Genomic DNA, 26,760 nt, shown 5'->3' with positions numbered 1-26,760 from the left:
CTTGTGCACCACACAACTGGTCACCCAAGTGTGTGAGCAACTCAGGTTAAGTGCAGCTGAATGCTGGGCAGGCTGCAGCACCCAGGAGCTTTTTGTTCTTCCACTGATGCACCAGTAACTTAACGAGGTAGACGTTTAGTGACCACATTAGGGCCATATCCTCCCCCCTCCCATCATTGGGCCAACTGCCCGTCATCATTCTCCTGGTTGCTTGTATTGTTAGTGAGGGGAGATCTGTGGATTGAGGGGTGTATATGGACCTGCCTTTGCAGGCTCAGTCCTGGCCCAGCCTTCAAAATAAATTGCTCTGAGTTTCAGAAGCACTGAGACCCCTGGAGTTCCCACAGACAGCGGGGGGACCGCCGGTGCTCAGTCAGCAGCTCTGAAAATCAGGCCCAGAATGACAGGCCAGAGCGCTCTGAGTAAGGGGCTTAAGCAGCAATTGGTGTGGGGGCAGAGTAAAGCAACCAGGATGGTCATGACGGAGGCTGGAACTCTGTCCTTGCCTCACACCTGTGGGGAAGACAGGCCTTCAGACCCCGCCCCCGCCTGCATTGCACTTTCCAGCCCAGGAGCAAGGAACCAGTTCACACCTTGGAGCTGAAACCCAGAACAGGGAAGTAACTTGCCTGAAGTCATCCAGTGAGTTGGTGCCAAGGTGGAGAATAGAAGCCAGATCCCAATCCCCAGCTCTGTTCTCTGATCCCCAAAACAGCCCTTTCCAGCTCTATTGTGGGGGGCAGGGCAGGAGGGTCTGTAGCCATGTGCAGGAGACCCACGGCTCTTTATTTTCATTAAATATGTAGACTAAATAATGAAATTAATAATTTTTCAAGCCAAACGTGTATTAAGTCTAATGAACAATGCCACATTATGCTGTATTCATTTTTGAAAGTTTATAATAAGTGATGCTCCGGGGGGTGGGGGGGAAAGGAGGAGGAGGGGGCGCAAACGATCCTGTAACCAGTGATGTCACAGGGATAACTATTAGGCAGGAAATGACTCGAGGGGTTTAGCTACCGCTACGACGACACTTTGTTCATTGCATTAGTATGGTGCTGTGATTTTTCTGCCCAGCAGTTAGCCGACTTCAGTGGGCAATAATTCCCAGGGGCAGGCCACTCCCTGGGGACAGCTGAACAAAGCATTCTGCTTGTGCCACCTCCTCCGGCCCCGCTGCCGATGTGCCCCCCTGCACCCAGGGCTGTGCTGGCTTTACACTCACAGGGGACCTCTGCCATGGGCAATGAATCCTGAGCAGGGAAGTTAGGGACAGATTCCATCTTGGTTGTGCTGCACGGCCCATGAATGGTGCAAGGGAGCGCCGGAGCAGGATGGGGAAGAGCTTCTGACCCCACACCCAGGGGTCAACACATGCTGAAAACATACTGCTCTCCACCACTCTCTTACAGCCCAGCAAAGGGTAGCCCTAGCTGGCCGATGCGTCCATGATGCCACTTGCCTTGTGGGCCAGGCCAGAGGCTAGATTATTTGCCCTGCATGCTCTACCTGCAGGGCCGATATTAAAACAACTCCCCTCACCTCTCGGTTGCGTGCCATAGGCACCACTTTTGGCCAAAAGGCAAAACTCCAAATCTGCTTGTGTATGCACTGGAGCGTGACCAGCAAGTATCTGCTGATGACACCAAACAACTCCCACAACCCGGTCAACAGGGAACTGGAAACAGACATTTGTGAATGGTGACTTGTGTAGCTTGTCGCATGTTATAGCCCGGGTTCCAGTTGCTCTGGGCTTTGGCTCAAAGCTAGTGTAACCCCCACACCTTCTGGGTGTGGTGTTCTGGCCCATCTAGTGGCACCGAGACCACTTAGAGAGAGAGAGAAAATGAATCTGCTCTACAGCCTTCTCTAAGAGGCAGTTGGCTTTTGGCTCATGCACTACGCTCCAGAGGTGCCCGGTTTGATCCCGCCTGCTGACGACTGGGGTCTGTCAGCTTTCCACTAGCACTTCTAGCCAGAAAACTCCTCCTGATAGCTCCACTGAGCACTGCAGAGCTGGCACCTTGGCAGAGCACAGCTTTTGTCTGGCTGCAAGGCATGCGCCGGTGCAGCCAGCAGCAGCAGGGAGGCAGTAAAAGGAGTCTAGTCTCGGCACATCAGGGCAGAGTTGCTCTCTGGAACGTCAGCTGATCTTTACAGGATGACTGAGCTCGTGCACCATGGCCCCAATGCCACTGCCCCGTAGGAGCCACACAGCCACTGGTCCCCTCTGAACTGCTGCCCAAGGAGCCGTGCCAAACCCTGCCCCCTCCTGTGCAGGAAGACGGCATCGTTTCTGTTGCCACTAGAACTGCCATGAGTGCGATGAGAGGAAGCCGAGCCTCTGCATCCCTGAGTGTTTTACGCCTCCTGGAGCCTGAACAGCGGCTCCTCACTGCACCAGGCTTGGGGTTCCTGGACACCATCTGCTGTCTCCTGCCTGAGAGCTGCCAGCTGTTGCTCTCTGGCTGCCTCGCCCCTGGTGCAGTGTTGACCTTTCAGACGTCCCCTGGCGCTTCGGGTGTGGCTACACAGCTGCTGGGAGGTGGAATTCCCAGCATGGGCCAACATACACATGCTAGTGCCTAAAAATAGCCATGGTGGCATGGGGGGCAGCTTGGGCTAGCAGCCCAGGTACATATTGGTGTGACATGGCGGCTACCCATACGTTCATGATACAGCAGTTTTCATATGAGCAACTCTGTAATATTACCACCATTTGTACAGCCATCTCCCCCCAAATGATCACAGAGAACTGGTCCCCTTCTTCGCCCCCCACCCCGGCCACAAGCATGGACCCACCTCCTCTCCTGACTCCCTGCTGCTCGGTTCTCAAAAATGAGTCATTCAGGAAGATCTCTGCAACCACAGTTTCCACTGATGCTGACAGGCTGCAATTTGCAGAGCTGCAGCAATCCCTGCTCAGCTATTTTTAGTAGTGTCTCTTGGGGTCCTTCAGCATTTCCCTTAGAGCACGGGGCAGGGGGCTGTAAACATCCTGAAGGCGAGTTGTTTATGGTGAGAAAAATAAGTGCTGCTGTTTACGTAGGCAGGGAAAAAAAAATCAAAAGGGGATGCCTGGGACCATGACCCATTTCCAGAGGGAAAAGCAAGTCAAACCAATGACAATCATTTGTTTGTGCTTTTTCCTGGCACATTTCCTGCCGTTGACTAGCTCAGGGCAGAGTGACAAAGTCAGCAACACAGAACGGAACAGTGGCAGCTGTACTGTCTTGTATGTATTTTCCGGCGCCAAAGGCCTGCTGCAACATTCAGATTGGGCCAACGTTGCAGCAAGCAGACGGAATAGCTTAAACCCTGCGGTAGGGACACGGACAGGAAGCTTCAGTCTCTAAAAACCATCAGCCATTTGGTACCAAAAGCACAAGCCATTACCCCACTGCTCGTGGAAGAAGACTGCGCTTGTAAGTACCAGGCTGTTCTAGCCTCTTGCATAACACAGGGCAAAGAACCTTTCCATAGGATTCCCCCAGGATGCCCCTTCCATTTAGCAATATGGGAATACCAGGCTGGTTGCAACAACTGATTGTGTCCCACACACCCAGTTGAGAACCCCTGCACTAAGCCGACGTGAGACGTCTTCAGCAGTCGCCATGGCTGCAATTGCTTTTTTGCATTCACTTAAACGTATAGCTCTGCTTATAAGAGTCTAAAACTGATCCATTTATGCTTACAAGAGTTAAAAGCAACAGCCTCCCAAAAACGCATTTGCTGTAGGGAATGCCAGGGAAACACTGGACAATACTGATAACATCATATATGCACAACAGTTTTATTTTTTTAATATAAAAAAAGATTCTAAAGACTGCAGAACACCTGGGTCCTAGTTTTTTAAACAACTGCTTCCAACACCCCGTTTAAGCTAATTTTCCCCTAAAGACTTGCAATGGCACGGTCTCCCTGAATTTGGCCTAGTCACCTCTTCTACCGGTATACGTCTGAAGCTGCAATATGGCACTTGTTTCGCTGAGCTGGAGGGTTTAAGGTATCCAAAAAGCTGGGGTATGAAGAGTTCCGCACCTCTCAGAGTCAATGAGCACCAGCAATGAGCCCAAGAGCATGTCTTTGTGTCCAGGAATCATACAGCACATGCCCTGCTGAGCCACTTGTCTTTACTGTGCAAATAACAGCCTTCTGTCAATGATCAGTCTTGCTTTAAAGGTATTCGCCACTGAAAAGGATTCCAGCTTCAATTCAGGAAGCAGCAATGAAGTCAAGCAATTGTCCACAGCACTCCAGTTCTGGTTGCGTCAGATTTCTCATATGCAGTCAATCAATTGTGCCATTATAGGACTTACTGAGCTTGTTGAATGTGAAATCTAAGCTATGCGTAGAAATAGGCTTTCGGTAAAGAGGATTGGATGCCTAAAAAAAAATCCAACAGAAAAGAATATGAATGACAGTAACACTGATAGGAAACCACATTTGCTCAGAGATAAATCTCCATTTGGCTTCCTCTGGAATGTGTTATTCAAATACAAACAGAAACTGGGTTACAGTGGTGTTGTCACAGGAAACCTGGTAGCAGACTGCACCAGTGTTCCATCTAATTCAGTATCCTGTCTCCTTATTCTAGGAGAATTTCCTAGAACCTAGAGCAGATAACAAAGGTAAGGCAAAGCAGCGAACACAGGAAAACCTGCAGAAGCCGTTTCCTTATTGACATCTCCAATTGACAAAGCTAACCAGGATGGGGCAGAATCACCACAAAAACCATCTTATAGTTTCATCAAAAAGACAATGTACTTTTTAAGTAACAGGATAATCCTCAATGCAATTACAAAGGGCTTGCTCAAAGTTAGTACTTTAGTCTGCAATGGGTAGTTACAATCTAGACTGTAAATTCTGTCTCCTAATGTGTGAGTGTACAAAATCTAGCACAACAGAGCCCTGATCTCAGCTGGGGCATCTACTACAGTAATATCAATATTAAAATTGAAGACTGAACAAAACATTGCCGAGTATTTGGATATTCCCTTATGCAGGGTGCAGCATTATTCCCTTATAAGGAGCTGCAATTAACCAGAGTAAGAGCACACACAGCTCAATGGGGCCAGATTGCCCCACCCTGCAGCACACCTGCGTGAAGCAGGGCACAATTTTGCCAATAGCATCTTCATATCAAGTCAGATAAGTCTTCCTTTAAGTCTGACACCCTCATCCTGAGCGTCCATGGCCCCTCATCCCCAATCCATGAACCTTCTCCAACCCTACCCCATCCCTACCCCATGCAGCGCCCCTCACCATTTCATATCTCGCCCGGGAGCGCTCGCTTTGGAATCTGGCAAACTCCCGTCTGTCGTGAATGGTGACAAGCAGCTTCCAGACAACCAGAAGTACAATTCCTATCAGTAAGATGCTGCCCACCACGGCCAGCAAGATGGTCAGGGCGTTGGGTGCAGAGCCACACTCTAGTGAGGAAAAAAAGAAAATCAGCTTCAGTGAGGGACATGCCCTAACATGGGATGTGCACTGGGTAACATTAGACCATTCAGATGCAGGGAGCAGAGAGAGCGAGAACTCCACGGACTCGGATGGAGTCGCTCCTGATTTACACTGTCACAAGAGATTTACCTTGGCGTTGTCCTTTCTATCTGAAGTTTTAAAGCGATTTTCTCTAACACAAATAGGGGAAATTGTGCCCCATTGACGTAAATCACAAAACTCCCATTGACTTCAATGGGGTGAGAATTTCACCCAACATTTGTCTATGATCTACTGCACTGCTGCCAGCAACACCAGCCACGTTTCTGTAATGCAGGAGGACCCAGTGCAAGCACAGAGGGTTAAGGGCTTAGTACAACTGAAAGTGCAGGGGGCAAGTGGCTATTTCAGCTCCTGCACATCCTGAGCATGAAAATAGGAGATCATTGGACTCATTAAGCGGGTCTATTAAATAATGGTTAATGGCTCTGCTATTTCAATCAGGCATAAGATGCTGCAAGTGCAAATTTTGCAGTCTCTTGAGGCCAGGTCCAGAATGGCTTATGCCTCAGGAGACATGTGCAGACTTGCTAGCAGCTATTGTGCCATGCTGATTGGTTCATTTCACAACACCACCAGGGTGCTTGTTTGGGAAAATGGCTTGCAGCTTATTAAAGTAATAAACGCTTCACATGCCAGAAACACAGCTGCCTTCAGCCATGGTCTAGCGAGACCAGCAGGATCACATGCTAGTGGACACAGACATTATATGCTACTTGGGCCAGGATCAGTGTTTGGAAATAGAAAAAAAAAATTCTATAGTTGCTGTGGTTTATGAACAGGAGTTTATGAGCAGGAACACTGAGAATCTCACAATTAATTCAGCTGGCAGGTGACTGTATAGGGGCTGTATCTGAAAACTCAACACACTGGATGCTTTTAGATTTGACAATAGATATTTCTGATTTCTTCAGCCAGGTTTGTGATAAAGTTTTGCAGTCATCTTCATGCCAATATCAGAGAGGAGCACAGGCCATGAAACTCAGCATTTGGATCAGGGGTGTTGGGTCTCTAGGCCAGAAGTGAGCTCCCGGCCCCTCCTCCCCTGCAGCCTCAGCTTGCCGTGCCGCCAGCGCTCTGGGCGGTGGGGCTGCGAGCTCCTGCCGGGCAGCGCAGCTGCAAGAACCATCTAGACTGCGCGGCGGTGTGGCTAGCTCCAGCTGGGCAGTGTGGCTGCCAGTCCTGGTGCTCTGAATGGCATGGTAAGGGGGCGGGCAGTGGGGGGGTTGGATAAGGGGCAGGAGGTGACAGGGGGCAGTCAGGGGACAGACGGAGGTTCTGGGGGAGGAGGGTGGTCAGGGGACGGGGGGGTTGGATAGGTGTGGGAGTCCTGGGGGACCTGTCAGGGGGTGGGGGAGTGGACAGGGGGCAGGGCAGTCAGGGGACAGGGAGATGGGGAGGAGTTGGATAGAGGGTGGGGTCCTGGGAGGGGGTGGTTAGGGGACAAGGAGCGGGGGGGGTTGGATGGGTGGGGGTTTTTGAGGGGGTCAGTCAGGGGGTGGGAAGTGGGAGGAGGCAGATAGGGGGCAGGGGCCAGGCTGTTTGGGGAGGCACAGCCTTCCCTACCTGCCCCTCCATACAGTTTCAGAACACTGATGGGGCCCTCAGGCCAAAAAGTTTGCCTACCCCTGCTCTAGTCAATGCATTTTAAATCATCGAGATTCCTTTGCTCTCTTCAGGACTGGCTTTCAGCCCAACCAGTTCAAGCAGCTGTTTGGGGACGCACACAGTTAGGGGCTTTGTGCCAGCTCGGCTGACAGGTTGCACCAATTTCCTGCCTCTTCTCCTCCCCCTCATGTGGAACTAGAGACTGAAGTAACTCACCTCACCTCCACTCTGATACCACAATGGAGTCACTCGCCCAAAATGATTGTGACCCTTCACTGCTCCTCAACTGTCCCCCACTGCTGTGTCTCCCCTTTCCCTCCACTGTCTCGTGCTCTGTTGCACATTTGGGAGGGAAATCTCTGTCATGTGTGCTCTCTCAGACTCCTTCCTCTCCTCAGTGGTGTCTCTCCCAGAACCCACCTCACTCTTCCTTTTGGTGCCGTATCTTCCAAGTACCCCTGCTACCCCAGTTCAAAACACACCCCATCATGTCACAAGGAGGCTAACACTATGTCTAGGGACAGGCAGAAACAAAGCAGCACGCACACACAATACCACCATAGAGCCTCTCTCTACCCCATCTTGGTGGCCTTGTGACAGATTTATGTTGTAACAGCCTCCCTACTGTGGGAGAATTTAACAGCAGGACCTGGAAAATGGCCTTATGTGGGACAGTAGAGATATATGGGTGTAGGACATGCTGATTTTCCGCTCCCCATCTAACCCAGCTTAGAGTTCCATGAACTGTAAGGTCAGCCTGGACTCAGTTTCCCCAAACATCGATCTTAGTTTCCTTAAAAGTCTGTTTCGGAGGAGGACTCCAAGCTTTCTCCTTACCCAGAAACTGCTAATGCCGCTATTACTGGGGAGCAGTTAGCCTTTCTGACAAGCAGACACTTTCAGCAGCAGCCTAGCACCTCTTAGGAGCTGGATCTTATAACAAAACAAAAAACAAATGCAGAAACAACCTGGCTTTTTGAGGACAGTGAGATTGGACTTTCCACTGGGAAGTTCCGAGTAGGTGAACTTCATCACACAGTCATTCACGGGGTAGACACACAGGACTGAGTGCTGGTCATCTGTTTCTGGAATGAAATGAAGAACATTCCTGAGGTTCTGTTAGCAGTGTAAGAGCCCAGTGCATCTCAAACACACGTTAAACACTGAAGACATTCTGTAGCATTTGGTGGTATGGCATCTCCACATGGTGATATAATGTTCAGACATTTGCTGTTCAGCTGTTTTCTTTCTGCAGGAAGAAAAGCCTCTACCATTCAAAGATCTGGCCTCAGAGCTGGATGTGTTTTCTGGAATTCTATAACTCTGGGGACTTTGAATTCCTTTAAATACAAGGAGCTTCCTGTTGGTACATATGGTGCACATTACGGAACAATTCAAATAGCTGAAATAGAAGAAACCATTAACACTAGAGGGAAGAAAAAAAACCCACAACCCAACCACGGTACCTTAGCTTTGTATCTATCATCTGGACGCTCTTCTATGAATGCAAGTAAATGGCTATGAAAGAAGTGTCTGGGTGGGTTTAGCCTACTTCATACAAACAGAGAAATTAATATGGGTCTCTGAAAGAAGATCAAGCAAATCAGAACCTTGGAAAAATCCCTTTGCAAGTTCAGCTGCACTTCCCTTCACATACTGGAGGAGTCGGGGAAAAATACAAAACAAAGAGGGCCTGGAAATGAGCGCAATCTGATTATGATTTGTGGGGAAGGTTGAGGTTTAAATAGAACAACAGAGCACTAGCAAACATGAAGATCTGGAGATATGAAAATACTCAGTGCAGACATCCTTCAGTGACGGGCACTCTACAGATACCCACACTGCCACATCAGGGAGCCAGTGTGGTCTGGTGGGCAGGGCACCATCTTGAGCATCAGGAGAATGGGGTTCTAATCCCCTGCCTACTACATGACTTTGGGCAAGGCACTTCCCCTCCCAGCTTTTGCCCTATTTAGGCTGTAAGAGATGGTCCTTGCCCTGAAGATCTCACTATGGGTATGTTCACCCTGCAAATCAGAGGTGTGATTGCAGCTCGAGTAGGCATGCCCATGCTAGCTTTAATCTAGCTAGTGTGGCTAAAACGCAGCAGTGAAGATGCAGTGGCACAGACCTCCCATGGCTAGGAAGACGAGTACATCCCCAGGGTTCCAGGCAGGCTTGTACAGCCACGGTGATGTCCGGGCCACCATTCACTCTTTTTAGCCATGTTAGCTAGATTAAAGACAGGGTGCAATCACACCTCTGACTGCAAGGTAGACATACCCCGTGTGTTTCTACAGTGCTTTGGCTGGGATTTCTAGGCACTAGCGTAACACAAGTCATAATTAACGATCACGCACACAAACATTTTGAAGAGGTTAAACTTGCACTCAGTGGTGCATGTAACAGTAAGATACTCAGGGCAAATATAAAAGCTGACATGATGTTTTCTTTCGACAGTACCATCCTAAGCAGGTTAAAAAGGCAGCCATTTTTCTTTTCCTTTCTCTTAAATTTGGAAAGCTGTGGATAAAGTGATGGATATCGGTCCAGCAGCGAACTGTTGACATAAATGAGGATGTTAGCAAAACCACAAATCCATCGCTCGACTTGCATTCCAAATGTGCTGAATTGTTTTCTCTCCGGAAATAATCAGGAGGTTTATTTTTTCAAGACTGAGATAGAAGTGGGGGGGTGGCTGGGGGGCGAGAGAGGAATAAGTTGAGGGAGAAAAGGTGAAAGTGGAGGAGTGGCAGGAAATTAGAAGACTTGTTTGAAGTAGGAATTTGTTTTGGTTTTTTAATGTACCACAGAAGAAAGAGCAGGCTGTTTGTGCTACTGCTGCCGTTATAACTAAAAGGTCCGTCCGTGGTTTCTTTGGAAATCTTGTCATTGCAGGGAAGTTATAACATGGGTGCAAAATAATCAGCTTGATTTCAAATGTGCTGCCCTGGCCAGTCTCCGTTCCAAGTTGAGCTTTGTAGCGTTTAAAGCAGAGGGCTGAATTCCATGTATAATTAAGGTCGGTGAGCTGGGGTACAAATTTCAGAGTATTCACGGTTCCCCCTTCAATCCCCACTGAGGTCAGTGCAAGGTTTGCACCATCATCAAGGGCAGAATACAGCCTTTGTGTACCGACTAAGCTTGTAGGCTGGGATTTGCAAATGAGCCTAAGGGAGTTAGACACTCATATCCCATTAATTTCAAATGAGAGCAGGACAGCTAACTTGCTTAGGCACCTTGAAAATCCAGGCTACAGTTACCATTGATAGTAGTAGCTGCTGAGTGCCTTACTCTCAGATTCAGTATCAGTGGGAAAATGATCACATTTATGAGCCTGCTACTTCACCCTATTATTTTTCGTCCTTCTGCATTTCCTCTGTCTCCCTTTTCCTTTCTGATTGTGACCTGGCCTCACTAGAGAAATGATTATCCCTCCATTACAGTACCTGCTGCTAACCGTGCAGTGATACAGCTGCATCCAAGTTAACACTAGTGTAAGTAAATCTCAACTTTCCAGCCCTTAAGAAGCATCTGTAATGTGCACTATATAGTGTGAATATACCGTCAGCCAGGTTTTGCTCTCAGTCTTAACAGGCTTCAGATCCTCTAGTAATTGAAATTAAAAAAAAGTAATAACGAATAAAAGCACAGTTCCTGGCCAAAACAAGAAGGTTTAAAACTAAACCTTGGCTGTTAGTTGCCCTGCCCCATCTTCCAAAACAGCAGGGGAGCTTGCAAACCACAGGCATGATTCTGTGCTTCTACCCAGCGCCATCTCACAGGGTGCAAGTCAGCACAAAAATGTGGCCATATGTGTTGCAAGACTTAGGCATGAGAGTGGCAAACACACACCAGACTAGTTACGTGAAAGTCGCTTTTTGTGAAGAGGCTGGAGGGATTTAAAGTGGCCTGATAACCTTGCAGCTTTTGCAGTGAGCTGTTATTAAATGTGGTGTCACAGACCCACTGTTCAAATCTCTTGGTGCTTGTAACAAGGCTGGAAATAATATGGGAAGAGGTAGGAACCCCACTGCTAACGTTGTTTAAAACTAGCTCAAAGCATGTGAGAAGGGAACAGACCCTGGATGGCAGACTGGGAGGAAGCTGGAAAAGGACAAGGTTACCTATCACATTTTCACCACAAATTTCCCTCCGTTCCTCCCTCACAGACTCAGCAAAAAACAGTTAAAAAAAGTTACAAATGTGAAAGGTTAGAGATGACTTAATTTATCTGCTCATTCAGAAAAGGCCGTCCGTTCCAGCCCAATGTCCTCATCTTTCTGTGCCAAGCCCCTCCCTTAAAGCTCACTTCTTCCAAGAGGCCTAGAAAACATCCCACCTCAATGAAGTGTTCATGTTACAGACACAAGGAGGGAGTGTGCCAGAAAAAACAACAACACAAAACATGTTGCTCTAACACAGGGGTTGACAACCTTTCAGCAATGGTGTGCCAACTCTTCATTTATTCACTCTAATTTAAGGTTTCGCGTGCCGGTCCTACATTTTAACGTTTTTAGAAGGTCTCTTTCTATAGGTCTATAATATATAACTAAACTATTGTTGTATGTAAAGTAAATAAAGTTTTTAAAATGTTTAAGAAGCTTCATTTAAAATTAAATTAAAATGAGGACCCCCCCCCCCCCCCGGACCAGTGGTTAGGATCAGTGTGAGTGCCACTGAAAATCAGCTCGCGTGCCATAGGTTGCATTCCTCTGCTCTAACAAGATACTTGCTAACTCTTCCTGCTCAATCACTTTCCATTGGGTTGCATGCTGTTCCCCTTACTTCCTGTATTAACTATAGCCAAAAAGCACATAACACAACTCAGATGGTCTTCATATTCTTTATTCCTAGGTCATTTGTGCACTAGGGTAGCCCCGGACAGAGTAACTGCCCTAAATATTGCTGGCTGTTAACAGTTCTTCAGCTCAAGGATCTTGTCTTCTTACCTCTCTATAATGGGCCTAGACAGCCTTGGTATTATGTATATAAAAACATCTTTTAAAGTAATTTTTGCTTCACTACATGGCCAAAGCTTCTGAATCATGATTCATTTCTCCTGCTGAAGGATTTATTTGACTGGGATCTTGGCAAGTTTTGGCAGTGCAGACTGTTATGAGTGTATCACTTAACCAAGACAGCTTCCTATTAACTCTATGGATCACAATGTAACCAGGCATGTGAGTTTTGCATCGTCCCTGTCTTCATAAACTCTCCCATTTATTCCTGCCTCTGTAACAAAGCGGAGAAAAATCTAGGTGTATCTCTAAGACCTTCTAGAGGGAAGAAAGAGTGTAGATTCCCACGAGGCAATTAATTGAGTATGAAATTTTACTTAATAAAACATTGATTCAGAAGATAGAGCCAACATAGCAGCAATCCTCAAAAAGAAAGCTGACAGCAAAAGTGCAACCAGTATGACTTATGTAAATATCTGGAATAGATACATATTAACACTAAACAGAGAAACCTATTTGATTAACAAAAATGGTTCTTCACTATTAAGAGATTAGGTAGAAAACTGGTTGATTTTACTTTTAAAAACAAATCAGTTGCATGCTCATAATGTACAAGGGAATTGAAATGTAGTGCTTAGATTCTGAATTCCAGATCTAATCTGAATCTAGTAACATTTACTGTGTCAAGATTACAAGTGTTATGTGTAGCTGATATGGATAAGAGAATAAACCCAGCATATGGTAAATAGTTGGATCGGGGGTGTATGTTGTAACAGTGAAGAGATTATAACCTGGAGGTAGGAAAATGGATTAGCCTTTCTAAATCCAGATTTTTATTTGTGACCTACTTTATGGAAAAGCTTCAATGCCAATCAGGGTAAATACAATTCTTTGCAAAGATCAGCTAAATCTACCCAGTTGCAACAGCCTCATGCCTGAAGTTCCCATGATTGTGCTGTACATTACTTACTGAGGACATCCACACGTGTAATGATCTCATCCTTGCAGTGTTTTGGGCAGGTTTGGTTATCAGCCAGTCCTCCTGAGTTATGTAACATGCACTCAATGCAGTCCCTTCAGGAGGCAGACACAAAGAGAAAGACTAAACATCTTTGAAACCACAGGAACATTCAGACCTGCCACACAAACTGTTTGCCAAAGGGAATCTTGACCTGTTAATCCACAGAGTCAGGGGCATGCGCAGGAATTTAAATGTTACTGCTTTGGGTGCGGGGGTGGATTGTGGGGGGCTCAGAACTCCTCTGGTTGGGGGAGACAGCAAACTCCCCTTGCTCCTGGGCTGCGGGGGGAGAGCTCTTCCACACAGCCCAAGAGCAGCAGTTCTGCATGCCCCACCGGCTATTGGGGGGGGGTTGCCCCTGCTTGCCCCCCTGGTGCATGCCCCCGCACAGAGTCACACATCTGCATCATAAAAGAAATAGAAACCTTTTGGCCAAGCGTCTCCAAATTAAAGACAGATTAACCCTGGAGGTGGGGCTGAATTACAAAGTTCCCTGGTTGTCTGGGTGTGTTTGTATTTGGAACTTTGGTGTAACCCCCTACAGAGATGGATGTCGGCTGTTAAATTTGGATCCAGCCCTGAATGTTCTCTCATTTCAGGCTTTTGGGGATCTAGATTTCTTGTGTGGGACCATCTCGGAAATGGCTGAAAGCAGAAAAGACAGACACCATAAATATTTGTTGTGAGGCTACAAGCATTTAAATGATCAAAAGCAGCTTTTCCAGTGTATTTTCAGTCTCTTAAATCATAACCATCCCCTGGCATCCTAGTGCTGTCTCCGTACCACATAGCAAGATGCATTGAAATGAAACCCTTGCTCCAGGCAGGGGAAGCAGATCTGGCTGTCAGTAATTACCCCGTAGAACCCGCATTAGAACAAGGTATGAAATGACCTGTATTGGTCACTTTCTGCCAGGCTCAAACTAGTTTGCAGGAAAATTTCCCAGAGAGGCATCTGGACACCTCCAGCCACATACTAACAATCCCCCAGTGCCTTCCCATAATTCCGTGTGTGCCCAAAAGGACACGCAAATTCTCCCACAATTCATTGGAAAAGACTCAGAGTGGTGCAGCCTACTGCTGCGCAAAGAACCATGGGAGACAGACGTCCTAGTGACACACACATGGGAGAACACAGGGCAGACACTGCTTACACCTGGGCTAGGCTAACCCAGGTGCCATCTCTGCAGTGAAGGCATACCCTCAGGCAGCCAGTCCAACCTGAAGCAGTGATAGAGGCCCCTTATTTGAAGGACTTCTGAAATCAAACACAATTTCCCTTCATGATGCAGAGTGAGCCATTCATGGGCACAGTTGGTGAGGTACCTTTTAGTGCTGCAGGCACCTGGGCAGGTAGGACATTTCTCGCACGTCTCTCCAAAGGCTCCGGGCTCGGTGCATTGGCATTTCCCACAGACACAGTTGCCTCTGCCACTGCACATCTGACTGTCATTCGAAATGCAACGGTTAGTCTCTGTTGAGCAGTTGCAGTTGTCTCCGATGTAACCAGCATGGCACTTGCACTCCCCACAGTGACACTCTCCATGGCCTAAAGATAAGCGATAACAAGCACAAACAGCAGACTTCAGTGCAAGTGAACAGACGTGCTACTCGGGAAAAACCTGGGGTTGGGATGCAGTGACACTGCTGGAGGTAAAAAGGAACAGAGAGGCATCAGTAACCGAGCTGAAGGGAGGGAGTTAGAAAGCTAAAAAGATGAATGCAAGACAAGTGCTTAAGTATCAAGTTACTTGGGGCCTTAGATAGAAAGTTCTTAGTGTCTAGTTATTGTTCTTACTATTGTAACCCCCAGCCTGGCCTGCAGTGGCAAAATCAGTCTGAACTTTCACAGCCCAGTGACAATAGTTTTCTATTATAACCTTCCTCTTGAGCCAACATATGACTGGCTACTACAGACTTAATGCTGCAGCCAGAGCAATCAGAATTTGGCTAAAGCATGGTTGCCTTCATCTCTGTTTCCTCTGGATTAACATTTTGGATTCCTAGAGCCCCTTTAAAGTGTTACGCCTCCTATTCTATTACCCACTTATACAGTGATTGACATTAAAGTGCAAACAAAGCCCTGATAGCACCTTTCACCAACAACTCATTGCAGGAATAAAATATTCTTAACTGCTGCAAAGGGGTCAATATATACTTTGCTGTGCCTGTTACTATCCATTTCAGATATTCAGGATTCTAGGCTTTCAAAGACGTGCAGAATGGGCCTAGCAGAGTTCCTCTTTCCTCTTCTATTTTTGTAAGAAAAATTTCAGTAGTAGCCTAAAGTTTGTTGCTGTGTCAACATGAAGACTCCAGTCAAGCGGAATGGAGAATTGTTACCCCCTGGTTTAGCATTAGGATTTCTGCTGTTATTGGATCAGTTTTTAAAAGGGGGGGGAAACCCCTCAGATAATTTAAAGCCGAGGACAGCTAGAGGTGAAGTTCTTTCAGCTTGCAGAGTTCTTCATTGTTCCCGCCTGGTAAAAGAAACATGCTAATAAAGGATACGTTTGTTTATATATCTGCAGAGGGCTTTCTAAATGGCCTGAGCATTTCAATGTAAATCCAGCTCTCCCGGTTTACCACAGAGGGAAGCAAAGAAAACCCTTCCCTGACAGTGATTTAAAGCAGAAGGGCCTGAAAAGTAGCAAAAGAGCAGCTGAGCCTTTGATTCTTCACACCCCACCTTCCCTGCTGAAAGCTGGCAAAGGTTCTGAAACGACACCTTTAGGAATATTGCTTTTTAACCCAGATATGGCTAGGTTGCAGCTGCACAGAAGATGTTGTTAAACAGATAGATACTGCTGGGTGCTGGAGAGCTACGGTACGGTCAATATAATCTCGATACTCACTGTACTTAACCAGTGGAAGCTGAAGCAGATACAGAAAAAACAGAGTTTGTGGTCACTTCTCTACAGTCTTCTTAGTATAGCATCAGATTTTCCTAATGTACACAGTGTGGCAATCAATGGAACGGCCCTCGCTGGGTTTTATGCCTGGCCGCCTCTTGTCCACATGGCTCAGAAAGAAGAGCTTTCTCTCTCCACCTTTCCCCAAGCTCCTTCTGTCCCTCAGGTGTAGGACTCAGCTTTATTGTAGAGCGATCAAAGATTGTTAGAGTGCTTTTTACAGCACTTTCCTGTTTAATGATGAACTACTGGACATTCACTTCCTATGCTACCTTTTCTAGGCAGATCCCTAGCTAGATTCAGATGGGTTCCCTACCTCAGAAGGCTGTTGGGAGGACAAACATATTAGATTGTCAGGTGCTCTCATACTGAGGTGTGGGGCGCCCAGATAAATACCATAGATTGATTTAAAAATGCACACAGTGAATGTAACAATTGTTTTACCCTAAAGTTTGGGATGAATTTAGGGTTGCTGGAAATTAGTGTGTACAGCACTGGTCCACGCCAGGCACAGAGTGGGCAGCTGCTGTACAAATGCTTCCTCCTCCCCCTGGTCTCTGCAATGGTTTGTGACAAATCCAGATGCCCAGGGTTCAGTCTTTCATGGGACTGGTCCTGGTTTTGACCCTAGGTCTGAGCAGCGGAAGGCTACTGGATTAACCATTTCATAAGCCAGTTCATCATCTTTCCCTCCCCTCTCCTTTAACAGATGGAAATATCTGAGGGCTTCTTTGGGAGAGTTTTCCCACATTACAATACACAGAGGGAGGAAATGCATCAGAATAACCCCTGCCCACCCCCCAAATAAATCCAGTACCTCAGATTTATTTGCCAAAAAATTATCCACCTAACTACAAGTTACCTTCCTGTGTCTTAGTCATTGATGGTCCTTTGTCAACTCAAAGGAGAAGCAGCTGCACCTGCCACTGAAAATACCTCTCAACAGACTCAAAGCACCTTGCTCATCAAACAATGCAGATCTGGCAGCAGTCCCTCGGGTTTGTAGGTATTAGACAAGAGTTCCAATCGTTATAGATAAACGGAGAATGCAATACAGTGGTGCTCCTCCAGCAAAGCCTCCTACTGCAGCTGTGAGACGTGGAGCCATCCTGAAAAGTCAATCATCTCAAAGGCTTTCAGTTATTGAAAGTGGAGCGTCAAGTTGTCAAGTGTGCGGTTTCATGAATCAACTCCCTGGAAATAATGCTGGAATACTTAACTACTTAACCCCAGGAGGAGGTCGCTTTCAAATGCATATTTTATAATGCCAAACAGTTTGAATAGATGCTCATCAGCAAATTAATTACAGCTTCAGTTTCCCCACTGGAAACAGTCTCATGTTTCTCAGACAAGACTGCTAAAAAAATATATGCAGATTCTTCTCTTCCCCACAAGCACTCTGATTTCTCTGGCTTTCCATGACTCCTGCATTGGCAGAGGTGCCACAGCACATCTCAAATACAGGCGCTGGAAAACAGGAACGTCTTTTATTTTACTAGCCACCTCATTTGCCCCAAAGCCTCATAAGGAGCATTCACACAGCCCCATCATTTGCTTGAGACTAAACTCGCTACTTCAAACTATTACAAGCCGTAGGGTGCCCGCATGTTTATACTCTCTACAAATGCAACCTTCTTCCTCTCCTGTACCTGATATTGATAAGGAATCTGTTATCCAGGAGGGGCAGAATTCCTGAAACCTTGGAATTCTGCATGGTATTCGCATTTCATAGTAAAAAGGTTTGAACACTTCCAGCCCTATCTGCCTCACTGACATATGTTAAGTGGCCAAAGAGTTATTACTGTACATAAGATAATGTCTATGGCAAATTATTCCAGGAGCCCGGCTCTAAAGATAAACCAAGGAATGGTACTGCTCATCAGGAAAGGGTCTCACTTCCAAACTGGGAATGTAATCTCAGACTAAGAGAGGAAGGTGTATTTTAATACACCTCCGAGCTAATAAAGTATCATGGCACAGTTTTAATGTGTACAGTATTTTTAAAAAAATCTTTGGTTTTGAATGTAATCTACTAGGGCTGGTCTGTATAGCCAAAGAGATTAATTGGATTTTCCAAGACATAAAAAGATACATTTTCTTCTGTTCCATACCTGAAATTAAATTATCTTAGACTCTTTAAGTCTCCAGATAAGACTAGGAAATGAAATGTTCTCTCTGAATTTGCCCTTAAACATCAGAGATGATTAACTGGAAACCTCCATTAAATGTCCCTGAATAAAGCTATCTAGCTGATCCGTGTGCTTGACAAACTCCGCTGCAGTCAAAAGAGAAATCCGGACGAATAAAAGTCTTTAACTTGTCAAAATGCCCCTATTCTGCATCTCTGTAGGATTCATCACTAGCTCCTGTATAGCTGTGTCATAGATCAGAGACTGGGAACAGAACAGCACAGGCAGTTTGCTAGACAGGAGCTGCGGTGCCCAGTGCTGTTTAGGGAACCCCAGCATGCTTCACTTAATACAGCAAAGAGGCCACTTGTACGGCCTGATCTTTAAAGATGCTGAGCACCCACAGCTCTCAGGAAAGCCTAAGATGCAGGCGCTCTGCACTTCTGAAATCCATCCAGTCTTGCTTTGTGTGTGCTGCACTAACATCAGCCATGCTCAGATCGTCTCCTGCTGTTACTTAAACATTTGGCAGAACATCTACTTGTCCTCGTTTCACCCATCCACCCCCTTTCTGGGATTCTTGATGAGCAAACAAGGGCCATCCAGAAGGCTCCCCCACCCCCACCCCTGGCTTCTCCTTTTCACGCTGGTGGCAAGAGCACAGAACAAATTAGAAGAATTGGCAGGGTGAGGCTCGGCTCTCTGTGCTGCTGCTGCTTTGGACTGCAAAGTAACATGTTCACAGGAACACACGCCGCTCTTCTTTGGAGAGTGTCTGGGTTGTACATGAGATCCCTGAAGGGGTTGTAGCAATTAGATTAACAGATATTAGAGATCAAAAAGACTTCCTGGGTCATCTAAGATATGCAAACACACATGCATATGGAGGCCAGTGCAGGATTGTTCCCTTCCCTACATCAGATTTTCCTGTACTTTGTTTAGTCTAATGTTAGAAGCATCCACCATTTCCCATGGGAAGTTATTCCACCAATCTAGTACCTCTCTGCAGGACCTTTCACCCAAAATCCAGCCTATGTTTTCCTTTGGTTAATTTCATCCCATGATTCCTAGTAACATCCCCCCTCAGACTCTACTCATCCATTCCTGTGGATTAAAGAGGGTTGGTTATTTTTTTAAGGTGGCACTAAATTTAGTACCTGACAAATCTAGGTGTGTGCTCCTGTGCTGCTACCATAGTGCACATGCACAGACTTTGTCCTTCATAGAATCATAGAAGTGCAAACCTGGAAGGGACCCTCAAGAGCTCCTCTAAGCCATTCCCCCCACACCGAGGCAGAATTAAATATACCTAGACAGGTGTTTATTCAACCTCCAGAGATGGGGATTTCACAACCTTGCTAAGTAACCTGTTCCAGTGCTTAACTATCCTTATAGTTAGAAAGGTTTTCCTCATACTTCACCTGAATCTCCCTTGCTGTAAACTCATTGTCCTAGAATGGATCACAATCCTCTTTATAAAAACCTTTTACATATTTGAAGACTGTTCTCAGGTCCCTCCTCAGTCTTCTTTTCTCAAGACTAAACATGTCCCTTTTTTTTTTTTAACCTTTCCTTATCCAGGTCAGATTTTTATCGTTTTTGTTGCTCTCCTCTGGACTTTCTCCAGTTTGGTCCCATCTTTCTTAAAGTGTGGTGCCCAAAACTGGACACAATATTCCATCTGAGGCCTCACCAATGCCAAGTGGAGCAGAATTACTTCCCCTCTCTTACATACAATGCTCCTATTAATACATCCCTGAATGACAACTGCCTTTTTCACAGCAGCACCACACTGTGGACTCAGATTCTATTTGTGATCCACTGTAACCCTCAGATTATTTATGGAAGCATTTCTGCCTACTTAGTTACTCCCCATTTTGTATATGGGCATTTGATTTTTCCCTTCCAAATGTAGTACTTTGCACATGTCTTTATTGAATTTCTATCTACCTTTGTATCTCATTGGCTTAATTTTCCATCAGCCGATGTTTTGGTGACAAGCAGCTGATGTCTAGGCTGGAAACTAGATCCTTAGGACTATGAAGTGTACATAAATAGATCATGGGGGCTCCAGGAGATGAATAGTTGAAGGGGAAGAAAGGAGGGTGGTGGAAGACTCTCTGAGGCTTTGAACATTTGGAAAACATAGACCTCTATGTTTGGAAAAGAGTTATGGTTAGAAACAGCATCTGCTTAGGCAAATAAATGAAACCACTTCCCGCTAAACAATTTCCATGACTCAGATGAGCCACAAGCTTTAGCTTTTGTTTGAGTTCCAAGGGTGCAGATAACTGAGTTTTATGCAATGCAAGTCAACTAGCGTGCACTGTACTTTGGGTAACAGCAGTCGCTCTGCTGGATGTTTCGCATTGGTCAGAGAGGCAGGGAGAGCTCAGAAGCAGAGGAAGTTTTCAAAAGGAGGAAGGTATTAGTGTTCACTCCCATGAGCACACAATACTGGTGCTGCTCCAAAGGGCCTGGCAAAGGGAACATGGCATGAACATTCCAACGGGTTACAAGAGGCTAATGGGAACAACGGCTTACCTGTTTGTTGCTATGTAACCAGCAAATTCAGAGTCAGGGGGTCAAAATTCTCTGCTGGTGTAAATGGGTACAGAGCCCTGACTTCAGTGGACTTTTTCCCCATTTACACCAGCAGAGAATTTGGCTCATCTTTGCTCATCCACAAGATAGTATTGAAAAAACATGGCATGAAAAGGCAAATTGGCATGAAAAGGCATGCCCTTTGGTGAAATTAACATAGTCCCCAGGTATATTATAACTTCTAGGAGAGACGCCTTCCAGGCATCCTGCCTTTGCATTGAATCCAATGGTTTATCATATCTGAAGAGGCAGCACAGAGAGGAGATGAGCCCCTCAGTGGTTGTCATTTCAAGACAAGTCACTCATTTCAGTCCCAAAGTTAACTACATTCTGCATAAATATGATGCCCCCTCATTTTTATGTTTGAAAATTATTTACATCAGAAATACAGACCCATGAACCTGGCATTAGTGAAAGAGTCATACACACTAAAGGAATTAATCCCACAGCCTTCTAAATTTACAGCATGAATGCTTTGCGTCTCCCCCCTCTTTTTGGGTCTTTATCCCAGGTGTCCCACATTTGGGTATTGAGAGAGACGCAGCTAATTCTGCACTGTTTTCAAGATCCCAGCTACCAGACACCTGTGGCTGTGAAAGTGACACACTCACCCAGTTTCCTCACTTGTTTGGATGCTTTCAGGGGAAATGAGGACTTCACCTCAGGCATGTGGCTTCAGGAAATGTTGTCCCATAAAGCCAACTAAGCCTTACCTCCGGGCACAGCGGATTGCCATAGCTCCTGCAACAGTTACAACCAGACCTTTCTCATTTTATTTCTCTATGCTCAGATGTAACTGAAATTTAAACACTAAATAGCACGTGTTCATTCTAACATGCAGCACTTGATAAGCAGAAGGCCAAAACGGACAGGTAGGCTGGATTTCTTAACATAAAATCCTTTGTTTAATAAACTCTTACCACCCTACAGCTCTTCTGCCTTTAGCTGACATTACTGGATAGTCTCTGCTAAGTGAGTAGTGTCTCAGCCTAGCCTTGATCTGAGTCACATGGGGTCTGTTGGTGACAGGTTTAGTGGAGGGGCCTGGGACCTAGGACTCCTTGGTTCTATTCCTGGCTCTATTCAATTGACTCACTGAGTGATCTGTGTCTTTGTGCTTCACTTTACTGGCCTGTTTCCTACCCTGGTGTGTTTGGGGCAATGCTTGAAAGCACTTTGAAAACCATACATGGAAGACATTATCCAAGTGCTCACAAGCATTGATATTTTAGTATTAATCCTTTTGAGGATGTTGTAATCTCTCTCCTGGGGGAAGGAGGGGACCCACTTCCTCCTCCCTCCTACTTCCTTATCCTTCAAATCCCCCTACACTGAAAAGGGCTCTGTGTCATCGCAGTCCTTCTTACGCAAGTCCGTCCTCATTAATGGAGGTTTTTCTAACATCTCCCACCACCATGCTATCAGAGAGCCTCAAACTCATCCACATCGCTCCTCAGCTCATCCGGAAGGGGCTGATAGAGAAGCATAAGTGATTCCTAGAGCTCAGGAGTCTGCCTCCACTAGGTGGAAAAATGTCAAATACATTCCCCATGCAGTTCTCCAGCTCCTCCCCCATAAACTTTCCTCTTCATCAGCTCTGAAGGAGAGTCAAGACTGAAGAATAGTTTTATAACTAAAGGTGACCCACACTTTAAAACTAAGGGGACAGACCTCTTAGTTAGATCTCATGCTACTTTGATAACCTCTTTTATGACATCGAGTCGGAAATGATTAGCTGCAAAAAGACAATATATATGCAAAAATTCTTGTGGAGTATGTGCATTTGACACATGCAAAGGTATCTTTTGTGTAGGGTGACCAGACAGCAAATGTGAAAAATCATGACAGAGGGTGTGGGGTAATAGGAGCCTATATAAGAAAAAGACCCAAAAATCGGGACTGTCCCTATACGATCAGGACATCTGGTCACCCTGTAAAGTGTGTGTGTGTGTGTGTGTGTGTGTGTGTGTGTGTGTGTGTGTGTGTGTGTGTGTGTGTGTGTGTGTGTGTGTGTGTATGGTTCCTTTTATATATAAAAGGAACCATATATAAAGTGAAGTGTGCAAGAGATTGGAATTTTGCAGGAACCATCTATAAAGAAAGCAGAGGGGATTGTCTGCCTACAAAATTCCAGTCTCTTGTAGGGACCATCCACAAGGAAGCAGAGGGGATTGTCTGCCTGCAAAATTCCAATCTCTTGCACACTTCATTTTCAAGTGTTGACAAAAGCCAACCCTCTAACCTGGCAGGAGCATTGAAGAATTCCATCTGCAACCACCTAATGAACATGATCCAAAAGGGACTCAGTCTCAGTCACTGAAGCTCACCCCATTTTTTCTTGTACTCCAGTCAGCATGACAAAGAAGGCTGCTTGGCAAAGAGCCATTTTCACTTGGCTCTTACAGACCCTTCCAAATACAGTGAAACTTCTATGGGGCAATTACAGGTTGTCTCCCCACTACTTACTCCCTTCCCCGCCCCTACCTAGGTCCATTTAGGCTGGCAATAAATGTAATCTTCGCATTGTTGTCATGATCAAGAATCATCTAAATGTATGCAGCCAGGACCCTGGGACATGTGGTGAACACTCAGTTTGATGAAAGACAGATTGCGGGGCTTGGGAGAGACTACAGAGTTTTAACCGTATCATTACCACTTATCATGCCATGCCTGTTGGAAGGAAATGCACCTCCACCTTTGTCCAGTGTTTGACTGGACTAGCAATGGAACATCATGGCACAGCCATGGAAAGCTGGCACAGCAGAGATGCAGCAATGCAGGGCCATCAGTGAAGCTGTTAAATGGGTTAGCTTGAGCGTGCACAGAAAGGGGTAGTTCTCGGTCCCATTCTTTAGTCAAAAGAAGATGTAATTCCAAAGCAAGACTCCAGATCCCAACATCCCTGAACTTGGGGGTCCAAACTTTGTGGCTCAGTGAAAAAAAAAAAGTCAGGAGGAACACTGCTCTCCCAAGGCAGAGGCACTTAATGCCCCTTGGCTGGACCTCATTACGAAGGATCATCCCTAGAGCAGAGAGAGATTCTTTCTGTGAGAAATCCCATCCCATGGGAAACTCACCTGGTTCCACATTTTTATATAAACATAAGAGTCTGGGCCAAGTTTGCAAAAGATTCACAAGGTTTGGCATGGGTCTTGGAATGAGTTATGGTCTTCATTCAAAAAAACAAGACAAACTCCGCAGCTTGGGCTGCACCACTTAAAAACCAAAGACCAATTGACAGAATGCTTCCATCACTACTGTGGCGAAGCATTTCACCCCTTTTCTCTTTAATCTGTGATGGTGATTAATGCCTCATTAGCATGCCTTATCGATAACGAAAGGTCTGCTGGAGGACAAGAGGGGGATACCTATGAAAAAGAGGCAGCTGGGGCAGCATTTTCTGCAGCTGGGTTTCCTAGGGAAGGCTGCCAGATTTCAGAAGGGTTACAAGTGGCATCTATACAGATAAGGGTCTGTATGGGGTAAAAGAAAGAACAAACAGGGGAAAGTTTCCCTTCCACGCAGGGAGTGGAAACCCTGCCAATTAAGCTTTGGTCCATTTGGGAAAGAACAAGCAGTCGACTACTGTTCTGCTTTGACAATGAGAAGTCCTTGTGTCACTTTAGAGACTAACAATTGGGCATAAGCAGAGAGCAATGGTGAGGTGTTATTCTTCTAGACACACAGAGGACCAGTTAAAAATAAATAAATAATGAACTGAAACATGATTAGTTTCCCAATGGAGACACCATGCAAAAGCAATGATAACTGTGATATTTATTGCATAGTTCATTTAACCTGAAAGGTGACCTAAGCACTTTATAACCCAACATACAAAACCGTATCCAAGATTAATTTTTCCCAGTACAATGCAGTCACTTCTGGGGTGAAACATAGCAACTGTTCAAGAGAATGCAGCTATACAGCAATCATCTTTGGCCAGAAAGTGAAGACTCCTGGACCCATCTGAAACTGCAGGGAGTTTACATCGGCAAAATGTAATCACCAGAGGAATTGAAATACCCTGTTTCTGAGAAAAGGTAACATAGGTTCTTTTATGGCCACAGGCGGTGTCTAGGACTGTAAGGTTTACATTTCATCAGAAAGACGATACCTCTAGCAAATCCAGTGACCACATGGCATTTATCATATGTTCAAGGAAAAGATCTATAGAAGCAAAAAAACCATATTGTGACAATTTTGGGTTAGTTAGTCCCATTAAACTCTCCACACGAAGCACAGGAAAATAAAACTGTGTGCTAGTAAAGCAGCATTTGAGTAATTGAACGGTCTGTTTTCAGGGCTAGCCCTCAGCCAAGTTGTCAACCATAATTGTTAGAAGTCAGATAAAGCTGACCTTGACCCACTCTACTGCTGGACTGACAGACAAGCTAGTACCATTCTCTGGTGGGGAAAGAAGCTGGGGGTTGCTAGCTGGCATTCCAGATATGTAAAAAGACCCTTGGAACAATGGATGAAAAGCTGGAAACTTTGGTTGAATGGGGGAGGCACCATACTAGGAAGGTTAAAGGGGAAAAAATCCCTCAAGCTGTCATTTCAGTGTACAGTTGCAGGGAGCGAGGCAAGGAGGGTAGCAAGCTCTATTGCCAAAGGATACAAAGTGCATTTGTGACAGAAGGGCTTCTCAGGGTTCAGTTTGGTTAGTTGCCCAAGCTTCTGAGTTCTGCAAAGTTGGGCTGCAAATATTTATCACTCATCAATTTAAGCATTTCTGCATATTTAATATTTAGTGCTTCCTCATTCATTTAATTAAATTCCCATTAATCTCTGTGATGCCTGGATGCAGTCGAGCAGACGACCAGGTATACAGGCCAATGTGGGAGGCGAGTGTGGGGCCTTGGCCCTGTTATCTGCCCAGTCCCCTTTCCAAGTCCTGTTATTGAAGGGAGAGCAAGAGCAAGGATCCATGCTCTTCCTAGAGCACAGGTTGCTGTTGTGAATGTACCCTGCATAGCCACCTGTGGAGAAGCTTATTGTCCACCGCTCGATGGCTGCACCAGGGACTCTGCCAGTTGTGTAACCAGGGGAAGCTTCTCCAGTCAGCGAAGCTGTCCATGGACAACCTGATGCCAGCCCAGAGCTAAACGTGATTCATTTTCTTCCTGTGCACAATTCCAGCATGAGACTCATTAAAAAAAAATCCACAATCATTTTTATTTCTGAAGCCACTTTGCTGCAAACCGGAGAAGAGGAACCCCTGGCAGCATGCAACTGCCAAACCCAGAGGTGCATATTTGTTCTATTTAACACAGAGGCTAGGGCTGGAGAAAGGGAGGTGTCTGATTTGTGCAGCACTGCACTGAACATCCTTCGGCTAAATTAATTCCAGTTGTCCCTTCGCACTTACATAGAAACAAAAGACAGAGGAAGCAAAACTGAGAGGGAGAATGAGGGAGAGAAAACCTTGTGTTGTTATTCTACCAATCCAGAGTACGTGCATTCCACAGGAACACACAGTGCTGTCAAGCACAAGAGGAGAGACTGAACAAGTTTGCAGAGACAGACTCAGAGGTGGAAAGGTTAAGGGGTAAATAGAAAAAAGAAAAACAAAAATAGGGAGGAGATGTGAAGAGCCAAGAAAATGCTGCTGGATTTTTACTGCACCTTATTCAAACTGGTCTCTGTTAGCTAGGCGGTGCAAGATCTACAGATTACCATTCCCCAAAGTGGAAATTCTGGCATGAAATATTCCTTTATTTTCTTTACTATGTGAAGCTGCAAACCTCTATGAAGTGTCGTAGGCCACACAGAGCACATGCACCAGCGTATTCAGGCAGGATGCCCTACGCTGCTAGCCCTCTCCATGCAGGATCTCAGCTCAGCCACAGGAATGCCTTGGGCCTACATGACTTGCAGTCTGAAAGGCTGCAAAAGGACATAAAGCAGAGCTGTGAAAATACCAGATTTTTCGGTTCATTAGCAGTTAAAAATTCATTTCAGATCAACCAAAACGTTTTGTTCAACCCAAAACTAAATGTTTCATTTTTGAGCTTTTTACA

General features: G+C 45.8%; 1 protein-coding gene across 1 annotated transcript in view; it reads right to left on the bottom strand.

The window, feature by feature from the left end:
• Positions 1-3,781: 3,781 nt before the first annotated feature.
• ITGB5 (integrin subunit beta 5) overlaps positions 3,782-26,760 on the bottom strand; it is a 106,635-nt gene continuing 83,656 nt past the window's right edge. Inside the window, exons 11-15 of the mRNA XM_039495147.1 lie at positions 14,422-14,644; positions 13,045-13,148; positions 8,082-8,198; positions 5,266-5,432; positions 3,782-4,386 (exon numbers count right to left, since the gene is read on the bottom strand). Of these exons, the coding sequence (XP_039351081.1) occupies positions 4,291-4,386; positions 5,266-5,432; positions 8,082-8,198; positions 13,045-13,148; positions 14,422-14,644 (707 nt within the window). The 3' untranslated portion in view covers positions 3,782-4,290. The remainder of the gene's footprint in view (positions 4,387-5,265; positions 5,433-8,081; positions 8,199-13,044; positions 13,149-14,421; positions 14,645-26,760) is intronic.

This window comes from Mauremys reevesii, linkage group 11 (assembly GCF_016161935.1).
Source record: "Mauremys reevesii isolate NIE-2019 linkage group 11, ASM1616193v1, whole genome shotgun sequence".
NCBI lineage: Eukaryota > Metazoa > Chordata > Testudines > Geoemydidae > Mauremys > Mauremys reevesii.
Note: the sequence above shows the minus strand (reverse complement) of the source record. Positions and strands in the feature narration are given on the sequence as shown.